This window comes from Lissotriton vulgaris, chromosome 4_1, assembly GCF_964263255.1.
Source record: "Lissotriton vulgaris chromosome 4_1, aLisVul1.2, whole genome shotgun sequence".
Taxonomy (NCBI): domain Eukaryota; kingdom Metazoa; phylum Chordata; class Amphibia; order Caudata; family Salamandridae; genus Lissotriton; species Lissotriton vulgaris.
In genome coordinates, this window is record NC_141691.1 from 348,839,385 (window position 1) to 348,864,850 (window position 25,466).

The 25,466-nt window shown below is 45.9% G+C and overlaps 1 protein-coding gene across 1 annotated transcript in view; it reads left to right on the forward strand.

Annotated features, from left to right (window-relative positions):
- Positions 1-25,466, forward strand: part of LOC147718734 (sodium- and chloride-dependent neutral and basic amino acid transporter B(0+)-like) — a 746,574-nt gene that overhangs the window by 493,728 nt on the left and 227,380 nt on the right. Inside the window, exon 11 of the mRNA XM_086966771.1 lies at positions 12,105-12,204. Within this exon, the coding sequence (XP_086822897.1) occupies positions 12,105-12,204 (100 nt within the window). The remainder of the gene's footprint in view (positions 1-12,104; positions 12,205-25,466) is intronic.

A 25,466-nucleotide genomic window follows, 5' to 3' on the forward strand; every position in this document is an offset into this window, starting at 1 on the left:
CTGTGATATTTTCCTTTGTAGACTTTTTAGTATATATAAGGACATCACTTGTCAAGAACAGTACTAACACGTTAAAAAGGGGGAAGGACTGGTTTGTCTCTATTTGCTCCCAGAAAAAGAAAGCGCTTATTAAAGCTTTAGAGGTCAAGCCTAGAAATATGTCAGAAATTTCTATATTTAGAAGGGAATATAAAACAGTGAGGAAAAACAGGGAAAAGGAACTTAAAATAGAAATCTGGACAAATTTAGAGCAGGCCTCGGCCTCAGGCAACGCAAACGAGTTCTGGGGAATAATAAATGGCCCGCATTTTAAAACTCCAAACAAACTAGGCCTTGATGTTAATGTGGGGAAGAAGGATTGGGTGGCTCATTTCAAAGGCATTTTTTGCCCAACTGTTTACGTATCACCATCAGTAACCTTTACCCCTGAGATTTATCTTTCATTCAACTATAATAAAGTTAAGAAGGGGATTGAGGCATGCAGCAGTGGGAAAGCCCTGTGCCCCAATGGTATCCCAATGGATTTCTCCTTTGAGATGTGGTAAATATTTTAGTAATTTACCTTGATCGGAATTTCTATAATATCAATAAGGCCAAGTTTGAAGAGCAGAGTCCGTGGTGGTTCGAATTCAGGGTCTTTATTCAGTAACTCGAGTTAAGGGAGAGCTCCGTCACCTGAGGAGGATCGGAAGAATCTCTAACTTTATTCTCGGAACACGGTATATTTATACAGAGAAATGAGGAAGGAGCTTCCCTTGAGCAAAACTCGGATAGCTGTGTTGTAGCAATACAGAAGTCAGTAAAACTCGGATAGCCGTGTTGTAAGTTTACAGAAATCATAGCAGCGTTACTGTGTCAAAGTCATACAGAAGTCATGACAGGAAGAAGCGTGAGTGTGTCTTTAATCATTAGGAAGTCACGGCAGAAGCAGAGCATTGAGAAATAACCCTAGGCTGGTTCCTTAGATAAGAGAGAGAGAGAGAGAAAGGAGACTGGTCGTTGACAGGATGTCTGGTGTCGTGTCTTTCAGCAAACGGGGTCTCTTCTCGGAATTGGTTGTCGTGGTTTAGCAAAACGGGGCCTATTTCTCTGAATCGGCCCGATTATAGGGAAATGGTTACAAATGGGAGGTCTTGTTCTCGGAATCGGCTTAACCATAGGAATGTACAGTTTGAGTGAGGAAGCTGTTTCTCGGAATCGCCCTAACCATAAGAATGTACTTTTGAATTTAAGAGGAAGGAGAGTGCATGTGCAACATTGTGTGCGCGTGATCGGGTTTGCTCGTGTTCTCGTTGCTTGTTTTCCGACATGATGGGCTTGGGGACGTGACTAAGAGGGTGTATAATGGGACATAAACTACGAAAAATAATTTTTTTCCACAGAGAACATACATACATGGGTTCCCTTTTTAACTAATGTTTTTAATACAATGGCCATAGTGGCCCCCCCTGAGTCCTGGAAAACAAGTATTATTGTTCCCATTCATAAAAATGGAGACAAAAATAATCCCAAAATTGTTTGACCGATCTCGTTGATCGATACGACGGCCAAACTTATGGGCCTACTTTTGACGAGACTAGAGGCATAGGCGAGGAGTAAAAATATCTTAATGGAGTCCCAATATGGATTCCAAGTGGTAAAAGGAACAATAGACCAATGCCTGAATCTTTCATTGATCATGGATAGATGTAAAGGACAGGATGAATGATGGACCCTTCCTAGAGTCAGCACCTGACTGGCTACTCCCCCGTAAAGTTCTTTAACCCCTAAATTAAGCAAGGGGTGTGTGTGCACACTGAATGGCACCCTCTAGGAAGGGTCCATCATTCATCCTGTCCTTTACTTCGGTTTCACCCTCATTAGCACTGACATACCCCATACCGAGATTACACATTTCTATCATCATATAAGTGGGACTCTTCTAAAAAGAGTGTCTCCAAACATGACCAGCTTCAAAGATAGACGCCAGGAGCTTGCCCAGGATTTATTCACACCTGGGGCCAAAACAACGGCTGTATGTGTCTTACTGCTTATCGAAAATAAAGAATATAAGAAGAACCTCAACATCTCTGAGATATTTCTCCTCATTGTGCTTTAATACCATTTGCACTTATTGTTTTATGTTTTGTGGTGCACCTTTGCGGTTGTTTGTTTTGCATTCAAATTCCCTAGGGAAGAGGCACGGTGATGATGGGTGCCATTCAGTGTGCACACACCCCCCTTGCTTAATTTAGGGGTTAAAGAACTTTACGGGGGAATAGCCAGTCAGGTGCTGACTCTAGGAAGGGTCCATCATTCATCCTGTCCTTTACTTCGGTTTCACCCTCATTAGCACTGACATACCCCATACCGAGATTACACATTTCTATCATCATATAAGTGGGACTCTTCTAAAAAGAGTGTCTCCAAACATGACCAGCTTCAAAGATAGACGCCAGGAGCTTGCCCAGGATTTATTCCCACCTGGGGCCAAAACAACGGCTGTATGTGTCTTACTGCTTATCGAAAATAAAGAATATAAGAAGAACCTCAACATCTCTGAGATATTTCTCCTCATTGTGCTTTAATACCATTTGCACTTATTGTTTTATGTTTTGTGGTGCACCTTTGCGGTTGTTTGTGTTGATCATGGATAGATATGTCGGAGCTAAGGGTGGGAAGATCTATCTCGCCTTCCTGGACTTATCCGCAGCTTTCGACTGTGTGTCCCACCCTAAACTCTGGCAGATAATGGAGGAGATGGGAATAGATCAGGCATTGGTGGACTTGATCAGGCAGTTGTATTCTGACGTCTCCTCCTCAATCCCCTATGGGAGGAACGGGGAGTGTACCTGCTCATTTAAGAACTTGAGAGGGGTAAGACAAGCCTGCGTCCTGGCACCATTTTTATTTTCCATCTACACTAATGGTGTGGGAAAACATCTCAAGGCGCAGCCTTGGCCGTCCCCGTGCTTGCCAACAAACAGCGGTTACCAATGCTAGCATATGAGGATGATGCGGTATTGATGGGGACAACTGGGAGGGGGCTCCAGTATCTTATATCTGCGTATGCAACTTTCATGGAATCATTAGATTTAAAAGTCAAACTAGAGCAAATCTTTTATTATCATTGCGGGGGTGGGTGCGGGGGGGGGGACATGACAGACCTCCTTCTTTTTTATGGACTCCAGTAAGATTGAGGTGGTGGACTCATTCCCTTATTTAGGAGTCCTTTTTGATAGAAATCAATCATGGTCTAAACTATTAGAGGGATTAGCATTTGGCATGCAAAGAAACCGTATGGCACTGAAAACATTCTCTAAAAGGCTGGGAGTCAAACCTCTGATCCCAATGAAAAAAATGTACCATGCCAAAACTAAGGGGGCAGAAGTATATGGTGCAGCGATATGGGGGATGGCTCCCTGTGATTCTCTGCAGTGCATTGAGAACAATTTTTTTAAGTCCTTTACTTCTGTTCCACAGACATACTCAAACTATGTTTTACACATGGAACTGGCTTTACCATACATCATTGACACAATTAAAATGGCACCACTCCTACTGTGGCACTCTATCTGGCGCAGGGTGACAGTCCCCCACACACAAAAACACTAATTTTAAAGTCAGATAATTACAGTAGTGTTAAGTGGCTACAGTATGTGGAGTCAGCATTATCTGACATTGGTTTAAGCCGCCTTTTTAAAGACCCCTCTACTTGTAAGTCCATGTCTAAGCAAAAACTGGTTGAGATATTCATTTTGAGGGCTCAAGATCTGAGAATGGAAAATCCTCCCACACCCAGACGGCTCGTCTGTATGAATTAACACCTATGTTGATTGAGGGAAGTTTTCTGTATCTGGCGGATGTCACACTCCCACACCACAAATACTTTTTACTGAGATTTTGCTTAAATATGATCCGGTTGATGATAGGATTTCATGGAAAGCAATATAAACATTCCGATCTCTCAGTATGTCTTTGTGACAACAAGTCCCCACAAAATGATCTCCACGTCTTGTTTTTTTGTGGTTTTTATTGTAAAGAACTACACAAATTTATTGTACCCATTTGTGAGTCACAATTTTAAATGTTGCCATGTAGCTCCGTTCTTACTCAAATCATTGCAGAATTCTTATATTTGTTTTTCTCTAGCCTCATTTCTCTGGGCATGTCTGAAAAAGAGAAAGCAGTTGGGTCCTTAAGATATAGCAGGATGGCTAATCATGTTTTTATTGTATACATATTGATGAATTCGTTTTTATTATATAACAAATGTTTGCATGATTTTTATACTTGGGTTTATGATAATGTTTACTATGTCTTTTATAAACTGTGACTGTAAAAACTTTTATGATCTTATGAGTAAGATCGAATAAAGGATTTTGAGATTGAGATTGAGAGGCTCTCACATATTTAATTAGTGTTCTCTGCAGTCAACCAGGAGAGAAATCTTGTCCAATGAGGTGCAGGGACACACCCCAGAGCATGACCACTTCCTCCAACATGTGGCATGATCTTCACTCAGAAAGCATTATTCCTCCAAAATTCAGTATGGCTCAAATCTCAGCAGAGGAGCAAGAACTGGTTAAATCAACCCCCATTGCTCATTGTCATAGCTCTCCTCCCCTATATCTGCAAATCCCTGCTGTAGGCCGGCCATCTGGATGGGTCAGAGGGGCTGGTGGGTAGATAGACCTGGCATTCCCTTTCTGTCCTATTCCCACTCTAATGCTCCATGCTTTACGACCCCTCCCCACTGCTGTGGCATTCCTGTGTAGCAGACCTCTCTCTATCAGATATCCTCACCCTGGGTGAGCAGCTTATCACTTCATCAAAGCAGCCTGGCTAATCCTGTTAACTCTGACCATTCAAGGAAGAGAAGTAGAAGAAGGCTGAATTTTGGCTTACAGACAAGAACGTCTTATAACTTCTTTTCTGTATACTTTAGGATAAATCCAACAATGGCATGTTGTTGGATCAATACCATTCTCCGAAGCCCTTGAACAGCATTTATTATTTAATTCCAAGCAATATGTATGCATTCATGAACTATTGCCATGGTATCCGATGTGGCGAGGCACCTACAATGGGGAAACTGCAATGTGCAACTTCTACATCGTCAGGGCATATAAAATATATATTTTATAAGGCCTCTGCTTTTAGGTACAGGACCCCCACCCCTGGGACAGGCCCCTAGGGAAGAACTTAGGGGTCCTAAATATGCCATAATAGTGTAGATCCTCACGCCACAGTTCTCCCAGCACCAATGTCGATTTTGGGAGGCACTTTACAATAAGATGGAAGGAGAAATGTGCAATTTCTCGATACCCAGTAAATATAAAACGTATTTTATAAGGGTCCACCTTATAATGACATGACCCCCCTACCCCACCTGTGGAAACCCTAGGAAAGACCTTGGGGTATCTATCATGCCAACATCTTGAAGTTTATCACTTTGTAAGGGTCCTTATCATTTAAGTCAAGTTTGGGCACAATTTACATTTAAAAGCAGTGCTGCAACACAGGGCTACAATTAAAATGACCTCCGGCTCTCAGCAGTGCACACATGCAAGCGTAGAAATAGCTGCTGGCCTCTAAACTGCCATGCCCTAATATGTACTATGGAAATATTTGTAGTTTCAATCCCCTTGTCCTATTATCTACTAGGGTAGGTCATACCTATCATAGGTGTACCCTAACACAGTGCACCCTAATGCAACTGTGCGTTTTCACTGGGTGTCTCAACATAGCACTGACTCTGGGCCTGCCCAGAGCAGAGCCCATTATTTTCAAAGAACAAGGGAGACCCAAAGGAATATCACTAGGGACCTTGGGCAGTTACGTATTTCAAAAGACAGTGGTCCCTAGTAGTTCAGGGATTTAGACAGAATTGATGGACATACACTCAATAGTCAGTATGACCTTTGTCCAGCAGGACAGGTTTTTATTTTAAGAGATATGGAAAACATAAAAGTATTTTTTACAAGGTGGGTACAACCAGTAACCCACAGGGGACAAGACAAAACAGGGGGGTAAACTTGACGCAACAAAGGCGGTCTGTGCTAGTATCTCAGTGAACAGACAATGGTAAAGTACAAAGCATCATTGTGAACAATTTTCTATTTGTAGGGTACATATGATGCTACTATGTCGACGGCGTTTCGATGCCTACACACAGATACATGGCATCATCTTCAGGACAAAGAATTAATTTGTTTGTCTTGAAAGCATAACAGTTTTTTGGGGCCAATATTGTGGTCCACAAAGTAGTCTGTTAAGCAGTACCTATGCTTTTGGAATCAAAGCAAGTAAGGAAAATGAAGGGTTTAGGAGCACAATAGTATCCAAACCAGGGCAAGGGAGCCTCTAAATACGAGACCGGACCAATCGTGTCTCATTCCTCGTTTGGCTGCTCCTTGTCTATGCAGGATACAGAATGGCGGGAATCGCGATTCCCGCCATTCTGTAGAGAGTACATGCTTTTGTGTTTGCTGCAAGTGGTACCAGGGAAATCAACTATTAAGCAATTGGCCCAGTAGATCATAAAACAGGCCTACAAACTGCTAAAAAAAACGGCTCATGCACGGATCTGTCAGACGAGACCATTAGGCACTGCCTGGTTGCCCTATTGGCCAGTTTGACCATGCTAAGACCTCATGCAATAAAGAGGTGTTTCAGTCGTTCAGTCAATGTTTCCACATTTATATTTACTGCTGTGGTAAGACGTCTCATATTATCTGTGATGCTCTGTAGATTGTTCTTTCTTAGTTTTGACAAAGGACCGATGCTGGATAAGATATCAGTGGCTCTTCTTTGCAATGCCTCATTCCCCACACTGGCACTGGTGGAAGCACTACTGTGACTGGATACAGACTGTAGAACTCTTTGCTGTTAAAGATTAGACAGACACATTCTTCACAAGAATGTTATTGGTGGTAAAATGATAGAGACGTCTAGCCGTAGATTCCTTACCTTTGAACTTCCAGGCGTCAGGCTGGATCCGGAATATTTTCCACAGCAGAACCCCTGCATGCCGCTAAGTGGCATCGGTCAACTCCGCATGATACTGTCGGCGTCAGCACCTCCACAGTGACCTTCCCTGGTGCCGGGTCCACGATTGAGGCCATCGGCGTCGCCGGCACCCACCGGCGGTGACTCCCCAATTCTCATACCTGATGACACAGAGCCGGTCGAGCTTCCCCTGGTGCCGACGAAGCCTTACGGTGCTTTATCGTCCCACCTGCCTTATTCTGCAGGGTTGGGGATAAATGAAGAGCATTGGGAGTGGGAGCTGGATCCCTTAGAAGTCCAGCAACTGCAAGAGATGAACTGGTACGAGGAACTGGGTGAAGCGAGTGGTCTGGACACCTCTCCAGAATCTGGCATGCTGTCTCCACCTACCCTGGCTACGGAGAAGGGGGCATCTTTTGCTATGGTGTTGTGTAGGGCTGCGAAGGTCCTAGACCTGCAGCTACCTACAGTGGAAGTCAAGCCAGGTCCTGCAGACTGGGGTCTCCAGCTCCGAACCCTTGCTACTTTTAATGAGGCCTTAACAGACATCCTTCTGGGTACCTGGTCCAAACTCAGCACATGGGCTACTGTGAAAAGGACGATTGCCCGTCGAGATCGCCCTGCACCGGGCGACCCACTTTTCCACACCACCCAGCCCACCCCACAAAGCTAGGTGGTCCAAGCTTCCACTTACCGTGGCACGTTCCCTTCAGTACCTCTGGACAGGGAATCCAAGAGACTGGAGAATTTTGGGAAGAAGGTTTTTTCTTCTGCTAGTCTTGCATTGCAGTCAGTGAACACTGCATGCCTTTTGAGCTGTTATTCCCATTTTTTATGGGACACAGTTGCACAAGTGCTACCCAGAGTGTCGGAGGAGGACCTAGCTCTACTATAACAAGCTATTTCTACAGGAAATATGCAGCAAAGTTTGTCATCTGATGTGGGTTGGGCACAACAGAGTCACTGGGCAGAGCGATTTCCCCGACGGTGGCCGTCTGTTGCAAAGCCTGGCTGAGAACGTCTGGCTTTTTGAGGGATGTCTAGGCCAACCTTATGGACATGCCCTTCGATGGTTCCTGTCTCTTTGGAGTCAAGGCAGATGCCGCCCTTGAGCACTTCAAGGAATCGCAGGCCACGGTCAAGTTCTTAGGCCTCACCACAATGTCCCGTCCGCCGTTTGCTTTTCACTCCCTTCATAGCTACGGAAGTGGCCAGCAACTGCGCCAACCCTATTCTAGCCAGAGGGCCTGCAAGCTCAGTTGCCAGGCAACAACCCCCTACTCCACTGCAAAACCTTCCTAGTCCGATCTCCCATGATCATTTCCAGCCAGTTGGTGGCAGAGTACACCATGATCTCTGCCACTGTCAGGACATCACATTGGACAGGTGGGTGTTGCAAATTGTCCAAAGGGGCTATTCCCTTCGAGACTACCCCTCCATCTAATCCTCTAGTATACGATCAGCTGGCGGAGAATCACATTGCCCTACTCTGCAAGGAAGTCAAGACTCTCTTGGCCAAGGGAGCTATAGAGAGTGTCCCGGGCTAGAAGTAGGCTGTGGTTGTTATTCCCGCTACTTTCAGGTTCCAAACAAGGACGGAGGCCTACATCCTATCCTAGACCTCAGAGCCCTCAACTACTTCCTCAAAAAGGAGACGTTCAAGATGCTCACCATAGCTCAGGTCCTATCTGCTTTGGACCCAGGAGACTGGGTGGTAGCGTTGCACTTGCAGGACACCTATTTCCACATCCCCGTCCAGCCTGCCCATCGGCGCTACCTGGGGTTTATGGTGGGCCACAGCACTTTCAAATTGCAGTGCTCCCTTTCGGCCTCACCAGCGCCCCTCGGGTGTTCACAAAGGTGATGACAGTAGTCGCAGCCCATCTGCGCAGATCAGGGGTTCCAGTCTTCCCCCATCTTGACGACTCGTTGTTGAAGGTGAACTTTCTACATTCCCTGGGGTTCACTTTCAACATGCCAAAGTCACACCTGACCCCCTCTCAGATGCACCCTTTCGTTGGAGCGGTTCTGGGCACAGTGCAGTTAAGGACCTATCCTCCAGAGCAGCGAGTCCAAGATATTCAGGCTATGATACCGATATTTCAGCCTCTATCCTGGATTTCGGTGGAAATTACTCTGGGGGTGTTGGGCCTCATGGTTTCCTGCAGTCTAATTTTGACCCATGCATGGTGGCACAAGTGTGCTCTGCAGTGGGACCTGAAGTTCTAACGGGCACAGCATTGAGGAAATCTCGCCAACCTGATTCAGATTTCAGAGGACACTGCAAGAGAGTTGCTGTGGTGACTAACAGCCAGTGACTGGTTAAAGGGCAGACCCCTCTCCCTTCCCCAACCAGATCTCACAGTGGTGACAGACGCGTCCCTTCTGGATGGGACGGCCATTTGGGGGAGCTGGATATCAGAGGACACTGGTCTCAGGCAGAAGCCAAGCTCCATATCAATCTGTTGGAACTTCGGCCAATCCGACTGGCCCTGAAAGCCTCTTTGCCGTCAATAAAGGGAAGGCTCGTACAGGTGTTCACAGAATACTACCCCCATGTGGTCCTGCAACAAACAGGGAGGAGTGGAGTTTTGTCAAGAAGCCCTGCATCTCTGGATTTGGCTGGAACAACAAGGTTCAACTCCTGGCCGGTTCTTTGAACATCAGGGCGAACACGCTCAGTCCAAGGTACTTGGCGAATCATAAATGCCATCTCCCTCCGGAGGAATCACAAGGTCTCTTTCAGCTGTGGGAAGAGCATTGGATAGATCTGTTCGCCTCCAAAGAAGAATGTGCAATATCACCGGTTTTGCACGTTGGTGTTTCCAAGGCAACTCTCACTCAGCGACGCTTTTCACTGTGTGTGAAACTCAGGCCTCATATGCGCCTTTCCGCCCATACCACGCTTGTCCAGAGTGCTCAGGAAAATCAGGAGCTACCGGGCACAAGTGATTCTTGTGGCTCCGGACTAGGCACGGAGTGTTTGGTATCCTGAGCTTCTAGACATGAGCATCCATCCTCCGATCAGGTTGCCCCTTCAGGAGGATCTTCTGTTGCAGTAGCAGGGAAGGGTTCTCCTCCCGAACCTGTCCACTCTCCCCCTCCTTGGAGATTGATCAGTGACAGTTGACAGTTTTTGATCAAGGGGCGTTAGACAGGGCCCCGCGGTATGGGGGCCTCCAAGCTCCAGGGGCCCCCATTAGCACATCACTCTGTCTGCAGAGCTCCTGAATGAGCCAGTAGGGGGCCCCTCCACATGCCTTGCAGGGAGGCCCCCTCGAGATTCGTTACGCCAGTGCTTTCGACCTCCCTCCCCAAGTCGGTAAGGTTGTTTTGACAGCCAGGCGTCCCTCCACAAAATCGGAATACCCCTGTCGATAGAACACATTTTTTAAATATTGTACAGACCAGTCAATTGACCCTCTTTTTGATCCTTTATCTGAAAACCTTCTGTTTATACTTTCCTTGGCCCAGCAGGGCTCTTCTGTGGGCACATTGAGGACCTATCTTTCGGCCCTCTTTTCTTCAACTGCCTGATCAGCCTTCCTTTTTCAAATCACCACGGGTGCAAAGATTCTTGAAGGAGTTCCACCACTTGTTTCCTCCTTCACCTTTTATTTTGCCACAGTGGGACCTTTTTTGGTTCTCACCTTTTTGATGTGTGCACCGTTTGAGCCATTGCACAACTGCCCTCTGCAGTTGCTCACCATCAAAGTAGCTTTTTGGTGACAATAACCTCTGGTAGGAAGGTGAGTGAACTGCAGGCACTGTCTTCACAGCCTCCTTACCTGACAGTCTTTCTAGACCAAGTAGTGCTCCGCACAAGGGCATCTTTTCCACATGGGGCAGTCGGTTACTCTACCCAACTTCTATGCGCCTCTGCACCATTCCAAGGAAGAGAAGCATCTCCATCATCTGGACCCAAAAAGAGTACTATTGTTCTACCTCAACTGAAACAGAGAGTTCCGGGTGGATGACCAGCTCTTTAACGGGTATGTGGATGAAAAGAAAGGGGGTGCTGTCCAAAGAGGACTATATCCCGCTGAATTATCCTCTGCATAAAAATATGTTATGCCTTAGCAAAGAAAAATCCCCTGAAGGGCTTAGAGCCCATTCCACTAGGGCTAAAGTGGTCACCACAGCTCTTCAGTGTGGTGTTACTGTTTCTGATATTTGCCAAGTAGCCACATGGGCCTCACTGCACACGTTCGACAGACACTAATGCCTGGATTCCCAGGTTCGCAGAGAAGGACTGTTCGGTCGCTCGGTTTTGCAGGATTTTCTGGTCTAGAACCTTTCTGCAGTCCGTCCTCTGGGGATGGTATTGCTTGGGTATCTGTTCAAAGGTAAGGAATCTGCGGCTAGATGTCTCTATCAGACGGAAACTTTCCTTACCTTGGGTAACGCCTTATCTGGTAGAGGCATAATCTAGCCTCAGATTATTTACTGACCCATCCATCCTCACCAAGATAGGGTATTGTTTTTTAAAGTGTCAGGGATCTTCCCTTTGAGGGCCCTAGCTGTTCATTTTTTAACACACCATGGTCCGTCACTTTATGGCTTGGTGCTCCTGGCATGGAGAGTCGTGAAAAGTACTGACGTCAGCGCGCCGGAGTGATGGTTATATTAACAACGTGGATGTCAAGACGATGACGAACACGACGCCAACAACGTCACACGGAGTCGACCGGTGCTTAGGGGTACTGCTGTGAAAAATCTTCAGGATCTATCCTGATGCGTGTAAGTTCAAAGGTAAGGAATCTGTGGCTAGATCATGTCTCTACCAGATAAGGCGTTACCGAAGGTAAGTAACTTGTTCTTTTGAGGTAGATGACTGTTATTGGTGTTGAAATATTAAGTGAGACATTAGAGGTTGATGGGCTGTTATTTGTTGATACTGGTTTACAATAAGTATATATATATATATTGTCAAGTGTTGCAGAATTGTAGTTTTGCATTCTGAGTATGACAAAAAGAAAGAAGGATGTATGATGTACTGTGCAATAGCACTGGAACTCCTTCTTAAAACCATGTTGCGATATAGCCATGACAAGTTCATAATCCTTTTTTATAAAAGTAGGATTAAATGGTAATATCTCTTATTTATTTCAAAGGCAGGTATTTACTGGGTCAACTTAATTGATTATTTCTGTGGAGGTTGGACTCTCATCATTGCTGCAGTTGTAGAGCAAATTGGACTTTGTTGGGTTTATGGTAAGTACTTGGTTGAATAACAAACTAGAAGGAATGAAGAGGAAAAGATGTTTACATGCAATTAATTAATATTTGTGAGCGAGCATCGCAAGTAACTCATAACACATACTCTGACACACAAGTATGTTTTCAATTGTTTGCTTCTGTTAACATTAGAAATAGCAACAGACAAGACAAATCTTTTTTACTGTTACTGAATAGAATTAATATTTTGCACCTTCAGCCAGGATAGCTTGACTCCAGTGGCATGTAGAGCACGGGACCCACATCTGGGCATACCCGTCCCACTCCGGGTGACAAATTCAAAAAGAACAATTGATGGGAAGAAAGCAGAACAATGTCATCCATTCACCCCAGTGCAGACATCTGGGCCTAAATCCATTGTTTTTTTTTGCTCCCCATGCCATTCCAGGTTCTACTATTTGTACATTAAATGAAACATTAGCCCACACTCTAGAGATGCATCCTAAGAAAACAGCAATAGAAAAAGGAATGCCTGAACGAAATATAAAATGTATTTGAGCCCAAACCTGTAGCCAGAAATTGAAAACATAGGGGCATGCAAATAGCAAATGTTTTAAATCAGCTGATGTTCAGAGCAAGCCAAAAAGTGTCTGGTGTGTTGGAGTTGATCTTGTGAAGGAGATCCGGTGTTGTAAATATCTATTGTATATAAAAAAATGTTTGTTTTGTGTTTACTGCTCAGGACTATTTCCTCAATTTGATCCAGATCTCCTTCCAGGTTTAAATAGGTAAAGTGATATGAAGATCATTTTCATTTTTCCAGGCCAGTTCTCTATTTGATTTAGGCCGGCCATTAGAAGTACATTGAAGCACTGAAACAATAGAAGAAGCTTCGGAGTTTGCATGTAAGAGATAAGTAAGATTCTGTATTAGTGCTGTATTATTAGTAAGAGAGAGGGACTGAAAGTGAGTGTAGGAGTGAGAAATGATGTTTCATAAGATCATGACTTTTTCATAACAATAAGATGGTAGGTCAAATAGTGATTGAACTTGTGTAAAAGATAGAAAGGTATCATTATTATACAATTGATTGAAATTGAGTAGTCCTCTTGATCTCCAAATTGACCAGTAATGGGTCTGTTCTTGATTTGTATAAAATGGTTGTGCCTAATGGTTGAGTTCAAGAAGGTGTTCAAGTCAGTAGGAGAGCTTAAAGTGACAAAAGCCAAACATCTGCAGGTGTGTCTAAAAAATAGGGTAGGTTTTTGAGGTTTTCCCCGAAAAAATATAAGTTTGAGAAACAAGAAAGGCGATAGGGACTTGCGTTCTAAATCTGTCCACATTGAAGTGCAAGAGGATGAAGGCGATATCCAATGTATAGATTGTTTTAGTATGAAGGCTTTGTGATAGGTATCAAAATCCAGAAAATTCACTCCTCTTTTGCTTTAGGTCACTTTAATTTGAGTAATGACATGCAGGGTATTTCTTGGTCCAAAGAAAAGAGGACACAATTGAGGAAATGTTTTAATACGATTTATGAGGAATATGTAAGGGATATTAGATATAGTGAAGAGAATAATAGGGCCAACATAATTTTAATGGCATCCAACCGGTTCCACCAAGATAAATGTAAGGAATGCCACCTATTTGTTAGTGAAGTAATCTTATGACGACAAGCATCTACATCAAGAGAAACAGAAGGATGGAGTGAATTGAAGACCAAGCTACTTAAGGTGATTAAGTTACCATTTAAAGTTGAAGGAAGAAAAGTCATGTTTTGTTTAAGGGTAAGATTTTGCATTTATCATTATTTAATTTATGAGGGGAGACTAAAACATAAGATGTAACGCCAGATGAAAAAGCTGGAAGTGCAGAGTGAGGATTTGATATAAATAATAAGATATCATCACCATATGCAGCTATGTTAATTTTTGGGTGTTATAGGAGAAACCATGAAATAAGCGCGTTTTGTCTAATTCTGGATAAGAATGGTTTTAAAGCTACATTAAATAGAAATGGAGAAAGAGGGCAACCCTGCCGCACACCTTTGGCTAAGGTAAAATAAGAAGAAGTCAATTCATTAACGCAAATGGCAGCTCGTGGAGACAAATAAAGGAGGGATATTAAGTTAATAATTTTAGGGCCGAAGCCAAACCACTGATGAGTATGAAATAGAAAAGACCAGTTTATACGATCAAATGTCTTTTCAGCATCTAAAGCAATAGCTGCTAAGAATTCCGGTAGATCAGCAGATTTTGAAATAATGTAAAAAATGTAAATGTAAAAAAACAAGCAAGTGTAATCTGAAAGATATTTGCCTGACACAAAACCGGACTAAGAGGTTAGGAAGGAAGATTCAAATCTGGAAGCTAGTCCTTTAGCAAACATTTTGCAATCCAAATTCTTGAAAGAGATAGGTCTATACATTTTGAAGTCGAGTGGATCCATACCATCTTTTGTGATAAGGCCAATGAGTGCTTCAAGAAAGGATCCAGAGGAAGTGGAGGAATCCTGAGAATAAGCTCACTAAAGTTAGCAATTTAGGTAGAATTCTGCTTTAAATCCAACAGACCCTGGAGCTTTATCTTTTTTAAGGGATAACATATCTAGCTATTATTCTGTAGAAGAAATATAATTCTCTAAATATGTAAAATCTATTGGAGAGTGATCTGGTCCATGGATAGATAAAAGATATTGTAAGATATCCACCTCTGAAGGAGTATGCTTGGAAGTGTACAAGTTGGTATATAAATTACAAAATGTATCTAAAATATGGTAATCTCTAGAATGGGCCATGCCCGTATCATCTAAAATGGATTCAATAAGTAATTTATTTTGTTTAATTTTAAGGTCATTTGCTAATAATTTACCAGAATTTTTTGACCGCCATAATATTTAGCACAAGCTTTAAAGGAGATAGGATGAGGCAGAATCAGTAGATATTTTATGAAAATACAGCTTAGCTTTATTAAGTTGTTGTAAGGATTGCTGTGTGCGTGTGTCTGTGGTATAATTAGTATGTTGAAAGCGTTTAATGTCCTGAAGTAATTTTGTAGATTGAGTCTGAAATCCATTTTTCTACTTGGAAACAAAGTTAATGACAAAGTCACGAGCTGAGGTTTTAGAGCATCCCATAATATATGAAAGGGGGTGTTACTACTTAGATTAAAAAGGAAATATTCATGAAGTGAAATAATTATCTAACAGCAAAGAGTTGTTAAATCTCTACCTCTTAGGGGAAGAATGTTTAGGTAAGAGGTCCAATTGGATCAAGACTGGGGCGAGATCAGAAATTAGGTTGAACCCAATATCTATAGCTTGTAAAGTTAGATGGTGTGAAATAAAAATATATTCTAAGACACAGGTTCTTCAGAAGGTGGCTGAGCTCACTCAGGAGCAAGACAGGGGCAACTCACGCTCCCCCTGAAATCTACCTCCGCCACAGAGAGCATGCCCTGAGGTCTGATTAGCTGAGAAGGCCATGGTGCAACAAGCATGCTGTGGTGGGAACATTGAGATCTGGAGAAGAAAACCGATGGCTGAGAATTGGCTTGCTTCACTTTTTTTGCTATTGTTTTGTGCTTTATATGTTTCAATGTTTATCTTCTCATAGTTTGATTGCCGCATGTCTAACTTTTGTCTGCTCTGTGCATCAGGAGCTGCAGGTTGATCCATCCGGCCCCCCCCAGATGACACTTACTGAGCCCACCAGGCACTGCGCCCAGCTGTAAGAGTCCTGCAGCCAAGAATGTCCCTATGTTATCTCTGTCCCCTTCTTCCCCACACCATTGCCCTTGCAGTCCCATGCCTCCTGCGACTTAGCAGTAATTGAGGCCCAGAGCGATGCCGCTGACAAACTCCCTATGCCCTGAGGGACCAGGATGTACGCCTATCCTTTATTTCCGGTCTATTTGTGCTTACCCAAGGTGTAGTTGTGCTCCCCCTCCGCTTCTTCTCCCTTGTGATCCAGTCCTCTCCTCTGACACAGGAGCATCCACTCCCTCGCCCTGACTCACACCGATGTCCCTCGCAGTGCCCGGGTGAGATCCGCCTGTCCACATGCTCTTCATTCTATGATGAGACTCTGACCCATCTACCCCCGTCCTTTCCAAATTGACCCCTATTTGCCATGTTTACAATACTGGTATGGGCACCAACTGCCCCAGTGGGGCTGGCGGTCCCCCTGCCGCCCAGGTGGTCTTCCGGCCTCTCAATCATACACTTACTTGTCCTCCTCCTCTCTTCCATTGATGTATATCCAGAGGTACCCTGCAACCTTTACTCATCCGACAGACTCCTTCGCCCCTCATATGCCCCTCTCATAACTGTGACATCAGTCCTAATCACAGCTGCACCTGCGTACTAATGTGACTCCTGGCCTGCCCTGCCTCCGGACGGGGCTCCCTCGGCATGACAGAGCCCACATGCCTAGACCCGTAGCACACAGCTCAGAACCCCCAGCGCTGCGTTCCTTGCACGCAGTCCACCATACCTGCCTTTTCACATTATGCCCCCACTTCCCCTTCTGACAAATCTCTTGGTACTCACTGCTAACCAGTGCTCAGTACTGACTAGTGTCTACTGGTAGTTGCTATCCCTGCCTGCCTGGCTCCATTGCCCTCCCTCTCATTGTTCCCCCTCTTGCCTCCTCCCTCTCACCTACCTTCTCTTTTTTCCTCTTCTTTTCCTTTCCATTCCATTCCCCACCTTTTCTGTCCCCACCTGAGTCCTGACGGCCTTTCGACATCCTCAACCTCTTCCTCACACCCAACTTTCTTGCCGGCCCCCTTTCTGGCTTCCCTCCCTGTCTACATCATCCTCCTGTCTATACAGTCTCTGCACCTCGGCACACAACCGAGCCTCACCTTCCCACACCATCTGGTCCTCCCTCCATATTTTCCCTTTGCGAGCAGCTAGGTCCCTTTCCAGACCCAGTGCCCAACATGGCCACATCCACCCCCACACCCACCATCCACTATGCATCCTCTCATGGAACGTCATTGGCCTCACGCATTATATTAAAGCAAAGAAACCTCCAGGCAAAGAAAGCCTCCAGGCAAAAGAAAGCAAATCTGGCTCTCCTACAAGAGATGCACATGGATGCCCTAGAATCCATCAAGCTATGCAGTGACTGGGTGGGCTAAGTGATCCACATCACCATCTCAGCACCAGACGCAGCTGAGGGTGGAAAACCACGGAAATGTGGGGTGGGTATACTGCACTATAGATCACGACCCATTACAGTCGTGAGTATGTGCTCCACTCAGGATGCCAGATATACATTTGTTGAATTGCTAGTGGGAGACAGATTCCTATGTGTGTTCCAGTGTATGCCCCGGACAGGGGAAAGATGCAGACAGAGCCCTGCTGAGAGATTTCGCCTCAGAGCACGGCCACATGAATCACTGGTGCATATGCCACACGAAGGGCACGGAATACATCTTCCTGGCCTCGGTCATGGTACCGAATCAAGGCTGGATTACTTTCTCATTTTTCACTCAGCAGTAGCGCTTGTCAGGGACTCCGGCATACTGGAGGCTGCACTATTTGACCGTTCGCCAATGCTGGTGTCCCTTGACATAGGCTTGGCTTCCCCGGGGCGCAAACCATGGCAGCTGAATGTACACCAATCACCCCAGGTCAAGTCTCAGCTACAAGCCCACCTATTCACCTACCTAGCAGACAATATGACATCTGTATAATCCTGCAAGATACTGTGGGCGGCCGCGAAGGCAACCATCCGCGGACAGGTAATGAGAGATACCGCCCTGGCTAACAAACAAACGTCCCTTTGCTGGACTGAGCTAGAAGGCCAAATGGCCTCACTCCCCGGCCTTCATTTGTCCCACCCCTCTATATCCAACTATCACAGCCTAGAACTATCCCGCATGGCCTTTAACAGTCTCTTCATCTCCAAAGCTGAATATGACTCCAATGTCTGAAAGGGAGGAAATATGAGCGGGGGGAAAAAGCAGGCTGTTTGCTAATAGCACAACTGAGGTAGCGGTAGGCTGCAATGGCCATCACCAAACTCCGATCAGCAGATGGAGAGATACTCACCTGACCTCAGAACATCATTAACGAATTTGCATCATTTTACAAACAGCTTTATATGCCACAGGCGCTGTCTATTGCAGAACTGATATACACATTCCTCAAGTGGATTGATCTCCCACGCTTGACAGACAAGGGCAGCAAATTTCTGGCAGGGATTCTCATCAAGTATGTTGTATGGAAGACTTAGGATATTAGGCTTTTGCTTTGCCTATGGGTGTCTCAATACCCTCAATGAGCATGTGAATAACTGCTAAGAAAATCTCCATCAAAGGAGGAACAGGAGAGGAGACAGTGGACACCCTTTTCTTGTACCTCTTAAGATTTGAAAGGAAAGGAAAAAGATAGGAAAACCCAACAATTGACTATCTGCTGAGAGACCATGGATTCAAGTTAGGTAGATACAAAAGCCAGCACTTCACACAAACTAGGCACCAGAGTGATAGAAGGAAGAATGACAGATCTAGTGGTATGTTTATATCTTTGATCTTTATATCGAGGATACAAGTTAATGTTACCATAATGCACAAATGATAGTTACTTAAGATAGCTATAACTGCTGAATTTCTATGGTTTTGTGTGTGTAAAATCTGAACCTAATTATAACATCGATGTACCCAGTGTGTTTGTGTGAATTTCTACATTTTTATTTGTCTTTCCTAACTATAATATCCCTGTAACCTTTGGTCTTTTTAGTGAATTTCTAACGTAAAGTAACATTCAATTACCATACATTAATCCAAGCGTTGCCATGCAGGCCTTTGGCTGTGTGCAACGGGTGGTTGCCTGCATAGTTTGGCTGCATGCAGCCAAGTCCAAGCCGTGTTTGGCCAGGTCCTGCAGCCAACTACCCACATGCAGGCAACCACGCACGGCCTTCGGCCATGTGCACTGGGAGGTTAGCCAAAGGACCTGAGCAGAGGCCAGGTCTATTGTCCAACCCCATAAAGACAGCCAACCCGGGAGGTGGGCATGCAACTCCCCTCCCTGGGCTACTTTTGTCCCACTGCTCGATTTATGGGGATTGGAACACGCAGCTCCCATCTCCCGGCAGATTTCTGGCCCCTGGGCGCCGAACTCCTGGGGCCCAGACATATTATAAAGGGTAAGATGGGCATGAGGCCCCCCTCCCTGGGCCGATTTGGCTCCGGGGACCACATCCTCTAGGGCCCTCCACTTTTTTTTTTTTACTTCAAATCTTTTTTATTTTACGAGATAGAAACAGAACACCGGGCCTGATACACACATCGTTATGCCTACAACCCTATTTAGGGCCGGCCACGCAATTTATGATTAAAAAAGAGCTTCAGTGTAAGAAGTTAAACACAGCATGTCGCCTACAACCCGTGACGGGCCGGCCGCCTGGTCAACAATAAAAGGCAGCAGAGTTGTTGTGATGTTTCATAGTGCCCTTTAAAAACCGTTAATACTGTAACAAGGGCACAAGGCCCAGAAGAGAAGGAAGCAAGAGAAGCAAAGAGGAGGAAGACAGACAGAGAGTGAGTAACAGCATTTAGATTGCAGTGGAACACAAAAGAACATGGGCGGACGGGAGGAAGAAGAAGGAGGAGGGCCGGGCCAGTGATCTAGGCCAGTGAGGGACAGTATAATCCCTACCAGAGGGTCACGCGCAGGGTTGGGCCAGTTGTGGAAGCAGCTTGTCAGGGTCAGGTGGGAGGATAGCATCTTCGAAAAGGCGCAGCGCTCTAAGCTTGGCGGGCAGATATCAGGCATGCTCCACCTTACAGAGATACTTGACTAAGGGTTGCCAAACTGCAGTGAAACGAGTATCAAGTGCTTGTATCCGCTCTGTAAAAAGCTCCATTGTTATGACATGCCATAAGCGCACATACCAAGTGGCGATAGGGTGCGCCTCCGTCTTTTTCCAATATTGCGCAATGAGTTGCTTGGCTGCTCCAAGCATATGCAGGGCTATAGTCTAATCGCTCCGAGTAACAGCCTTTAAAGTAGCCGGTTTGATGCCCAGCGGAAATGTGCTTATAGACTCAGCAGGGGAAAACCAAGAACCCGTTTCTAGAACAGGGTCAAGAACGGGCAGGACCACGAAATGTGTACGAAATCGCCAGTCGCAGTCAAACCCCTCCAACACCTGGGGGAAGAAACAGGGAACATCTTGTGCAAACGATCTCGTGTGTAATACCATTGTGTCATGATTTTATAGGCGTTTTCCCTTTGTGGAATACTCCAAAAAACCCGGAGTATGTCGCGCCATAAACGACCCCATTGTGCGGATGAAATTTCCTTGTCGGACGCCAGCTGCCACTTGCGCTGGAACGAGTGGGAAGATATTGAGGGGAGGTGCTGTAGAATCTGATATGTGCGGGAGATGAGGCCCTTCGAGTCATCAAACGAGCGGACCAGCCGCTCAAAGGGGGTGAATGGGCGGGTGGCCGCCTCCTGCATCTCTGCCGAGTCGACCCGATGTCGCAGCTGTGCATACTGCAACTCTGTTCCCAGTGGGAGGTTGAATTCGTCTCTACACTGTGCAAAGGTTTTTAGTACTCCCCCCTCGAAGAGGTCGCAGACCACTCTGCATCCCTGCTGTATCCATCTAGCAAAAGCCTGGGAGCGGTATGCCGGAGGAAATAGGGGATTGCCCGCTATGGGCGTATGGGGAGAGGGAAAGGTTGTAAGGCCCCTGTGCACCGCCACCTTATCCCAGATGTCTAATACCGTTTTAGTGGGTACCGCCATGTAAGCACTCCTAGAGCGCGGTGCACAGTGGAGACACGTGTGGTCCCAGATGGTGCGTCCTGTGACTATCCTGTCCATGTGGAACCAGGCTTTTTCACTTCCAATAGTCGTCCACTCCGACACAAAGCGGAGATGAGAAGCCCAGTATTAGTCTAAGAGGTTAGGGCAGGCTATCCCCCCTCTATCCCGTTGCAGCATGAGGATCTTGTGAGAGAATCTCGGCTTGCGCCTGCCCCTTATGAAGGCGGTAAGATCACGCTGTAAGCCCTGTATCTGATCATATGGGATCGGGGTGGGCAGGCACTGGAATAAGTATATTTGTTTTAGGGAGGACCGACATTTTGATGGTATTGAGCCTGCCCAGCCATGACATCGCCAGAGGCTTCCATCCACGCAAGTCCTCTAACACAGCCCTCCTACAGTCACGCCAGTTAATTTGGGTACATGTGTCCAAGGAAGGAGTTAGTTTGAAACCTACATATTGGATATGGTCAGCAGCAATCTGATACAGCGCAAGTCTCTCCAAGGTGGAAATCTCATCTTTGGGAATTGTGAGGGTCAAGGCCCAGGATTTGCCATGACTGATTTTGAGTGCAAAGCCGGGAGAGATACGTGCGGTTGTGAGGATGCTAACTGTACTGAGGCACAATCTGTAATTACTTCCCTGAAAGCCCTGATGCTTAGACTATCTGATGGAAGGCCAACTCATCAAGCGGGACATCTTCTTTATCCCATTTTCTCTAACTGGGATGATATTAAAGTATTCCCCCCTATCAGGATTTTATGGTCTGACCATTACCTTATTCCTTTTAGTGCGCTGGGCTTGATCAGAGGGGAAAAACCTAAGCGTCCACCTCCACCTAGACACAGGATTTGGCGGAAATTCAGCCACGAGACATTTGATTCTGCCTTAAACCAGGAAATCCCTTCGTTTAGCCAGACTCTTATGGGAGCTTGGAAGGATTATGAGGATTGGGTAACTAAGGCCCTGGATAAGGTGGCCCCTTGGACTCAAAAAGCCCCTGCACGCGGATCAAGGTCAGCCCCTTGGTACAATGAGGAGCTGTGTGCAGCTAAAGCCAAATGTAAGGTCCTAGAACGGCGTTGGCGGAAAGATTATGATTCTGCTCTCAAAGAATCTTATAAGAGTAGCCTGAGGGCGTACCATAGCCTGATTAGAAAGGCGAAAAGGGATCACATTAAAGAGAGGATTGAACATTCGGATAATTCATCCAAAGAGCTCTTTTTAATTTATAAGGAGTTAACATCTCTTACGGCTACTATGACCGTAGACCCTCCTTCAGTCAAGATTTGTGAAAACATAGCTGACCACTTTGTGAGTAAAGTGGAGAAGATCTATGAATCTTTTCAGCAGAGTCCTACAGGAGTTACCACGGTTAGGATGACCTGCCATGGACCCATGAAAAATGGTGCTCTCGAGGAATTGAAGGTTCCGCCGCGGGAGGAGCTGATAAAAATAATCTCAGATATCCACTCTTTATCTCCAATGGATGTTGCCCCTGTTAAGATCCTCAGAAGCCATCTACCTCTTCTGAGCTGCCACATAGGCAATTTGGCCACTCTGTCATTTCAAGAAAGTTGGGTGCCCGAGGAGTGGAAGCTGGCCCAGGTGGTTCCCATAAACAAAAAGGCCAACCTGAGTATGACTCAGTTAGATAATCTTCGTCCTATCTCCCTCCTGCCTTTTTGCGCCAAGATAGTGGAGAAATTAGTTAACAATCTACTGGTTGGCTTTGTGGAGGACAACTATCTTCTCCATTCCTCCCAATCGGGTTTTAGGGCGAAGCACTCTACTGAGACGGCCCTCCTTTTCTTCACAGAACTGCTTCGCTGCAAAGTCGATGATGGTCATACTGCCGCTCTGATACTACTGGACTTGAGTGCAGCTTTTGACACCGTATCGCACTCGGGGCTCCTTGTACGCTTGAGTGAGATGGGGATAGCCGGCTAAGCCTATGAATGGATGGGATCTTTTTTAGCTGATAGGAAATTCCAAGTCCACTGCCCCCGTATAAATCCAAACCCAGGTCTCTTAGACAAGGGGTTTTGCAGGGCTCCATATTGAGCCCTACACTGCTTAATCTCTATATGGAGCCCCTTGATAGGATTGTGGAATCTCATGGGGTGGATATTGTCTCGTATGCGGATGATACCCAACTGGTGATCACTCTATCTCATAACCCAGTTGTGGCAGCAGAGAACTTCTCCTCCTGTCTTGTAGCACTGGCTGGCTGGATGAAGAATAACTGTCTTCGCCTCAATGGTAATAAGACGGAACTTTTGGTAATCGGTCCGGCTCCCTCCGTCTGGACTTCAGCCTGGTGGCCAGCTGATTTGGGCACTATGCCCATTCCATCAGATACGGTGAAAAATCTGGGTGTACTTCTAGATTCTAACCTCTCCTACTCTCAACACGTGGGGATTGTAGCCGGGAAATGCTATGGCACACTAAAGGTCCTCCGTAAGATCTTTGATCTTCTACCCATCAAAGCGAGGAAAACCCTAGTGCATGCCTTAGTTAATCCTCAACTCGATTATGGGAACTTATTGCTCTGTGGCCTTAGTAAAAAGGGCCTGAACCAACTCCAATGTGTCCAGAATGCGGTGGCTAGGTTGGTTTTGAAACTACCTAGGAAGTCATCTGGGAAGCGTGCTCTTCAAATCTTGCACTGGCTTCCCATGCAGGAACGCATTCGGTTTAAAACCTTGTGCATTACCCACCGCATCGCACATGGCCGTGGCCCTATCTACCTCCAGAGTATGATGACCACATATCGTCCCAAACGGTTATTGAGATCTATGGGCAGCATGCAGATGGTGGTCCCTCGTATCCGAAGAGCACGGATGGGAGGACGGTCCTTTAGGTTCCTAGCAAGCAAATATTGTAATGAACTTCCAATTGAACTTCGGATAGAACCTTCGGATTCGCGCTTTAGGCTGAAATTGAAGATACATCTTTTCCCCAAGGTCTAGTTGTGTTGGTGCCTCTTGCTCTTTCCCTCCTGTTATGGGGGGCCTGCTCTGGAGTTCGGACGGAATGTATTCACAGCACGGGGACGCACTGTTTTCCTGTGTAACCATGCGCTTAATAAATGTTTTTATTATTATTATTATTATTATTATTATTAGAGTGTTAGGATGAGGTTGTCCGCAAATAGCGCTCCCTTGTTCTGGTGGCCCCCCATAGCGATGCCGTGTATGTCTGCCCTCTGTCTGATCATCTCTGCTAGGGGTTCCACCACAAGAGCAAAGAGCAGAGGTGACAGAAGACATTCATGCCGAGTACCCCAGTGAATATGGAAAGGCTCAGTGAGTTGTCCATTAACTCTGACTCTGGCCTGTGGAGACTTATATGGTGCCATGATCCGGGAGATCATATTCTGGCCTAGCCTGATCCTCTGCAGTACCGCCCAAATGAAAGCCCAATCTACCCGATCAAACGCCTTCTCCGTGTCGAGCCATAGACGGCAAGCTGGTAAGTGTGCAAGCCTACGTACATTGTCCACTCCTTGACGATTGCAGATGAAGCCAACTTGGTCCTGCTCCACCAAACCAGGCATGTGGGGGTCCAGCCGTTCGGCTAGGATTTTGGAATATATTTTAAGATCAGTATTCAAGAGCGCTATGGGATGGTATGAGGCGCATAACGCGAGGTTCTTCCCATGTTTGGGTATGAGCGCTATTTCCGCCATGCCCATAGAAGGAGTCGGACCGTCAGTGTCCGAGAAAGAATTGTACAACCGCAACAGGTGGGGTATGACCTGTGCCTGAAACTTGCGGTAGAAGGACAGCGGTAAGCCGTCCGGACCCGGAGTCCTTCCGAGTAAGTATGGGTGGATTTTGCGGATTCGCGGTCCGTGAATTCGCGCAAAATGGCAAACAAATCAGCGGTAGATATAGGGAGGAAGCACACCTGCCTAGCCTAGACCGTGCTCATTAGTTTGGGCTGATTATTGGAGGTTCAACTCGGGCATGTGCAAAGAAATCCGCCTGCGAGCTAATTTGCAAATTTTTCTGTAATTTCGCGAGATTCGCGGATCGCAAAAACACTGAAAATTCGCAAATTGCGCGAGCGGAATGGATTTTGTGCCCATACTTACTTCGGAGAGAGAGGTCCTTTAGCGTCTCCGTCATCTCTGCAGTTAGGGGCTCCTCCAGGCTCCGAGCGTGGTGGGGATGTAACGGTTTCCAAGCACACTGGTTCAATGCATCCTCAAAAAGAGCTGGGGGTGGCGGCTCTGCCGCATACAGTGTGGCATAGTATGCCCTAAAGGCCTCACATTTGGCCTGCTCTGAAGTGACTCATGAGCCGTCTGGGAGTTTAATGTTAGCTATGTGAGGTTTCGCTGCCCGTGCCCACAGACGCTTTGACAATAGCGTGCCCACTTTGTCCCCCCTTCAATATACCGCTGTTTCAAGGCTATAAGGGATCTTTCTGCTTTATTGGTGCGTAAAACGCGCAGTTGCCCCCGAAGGTTCGCAAGCCGCTTTCGGGATGCAAGCGAGGT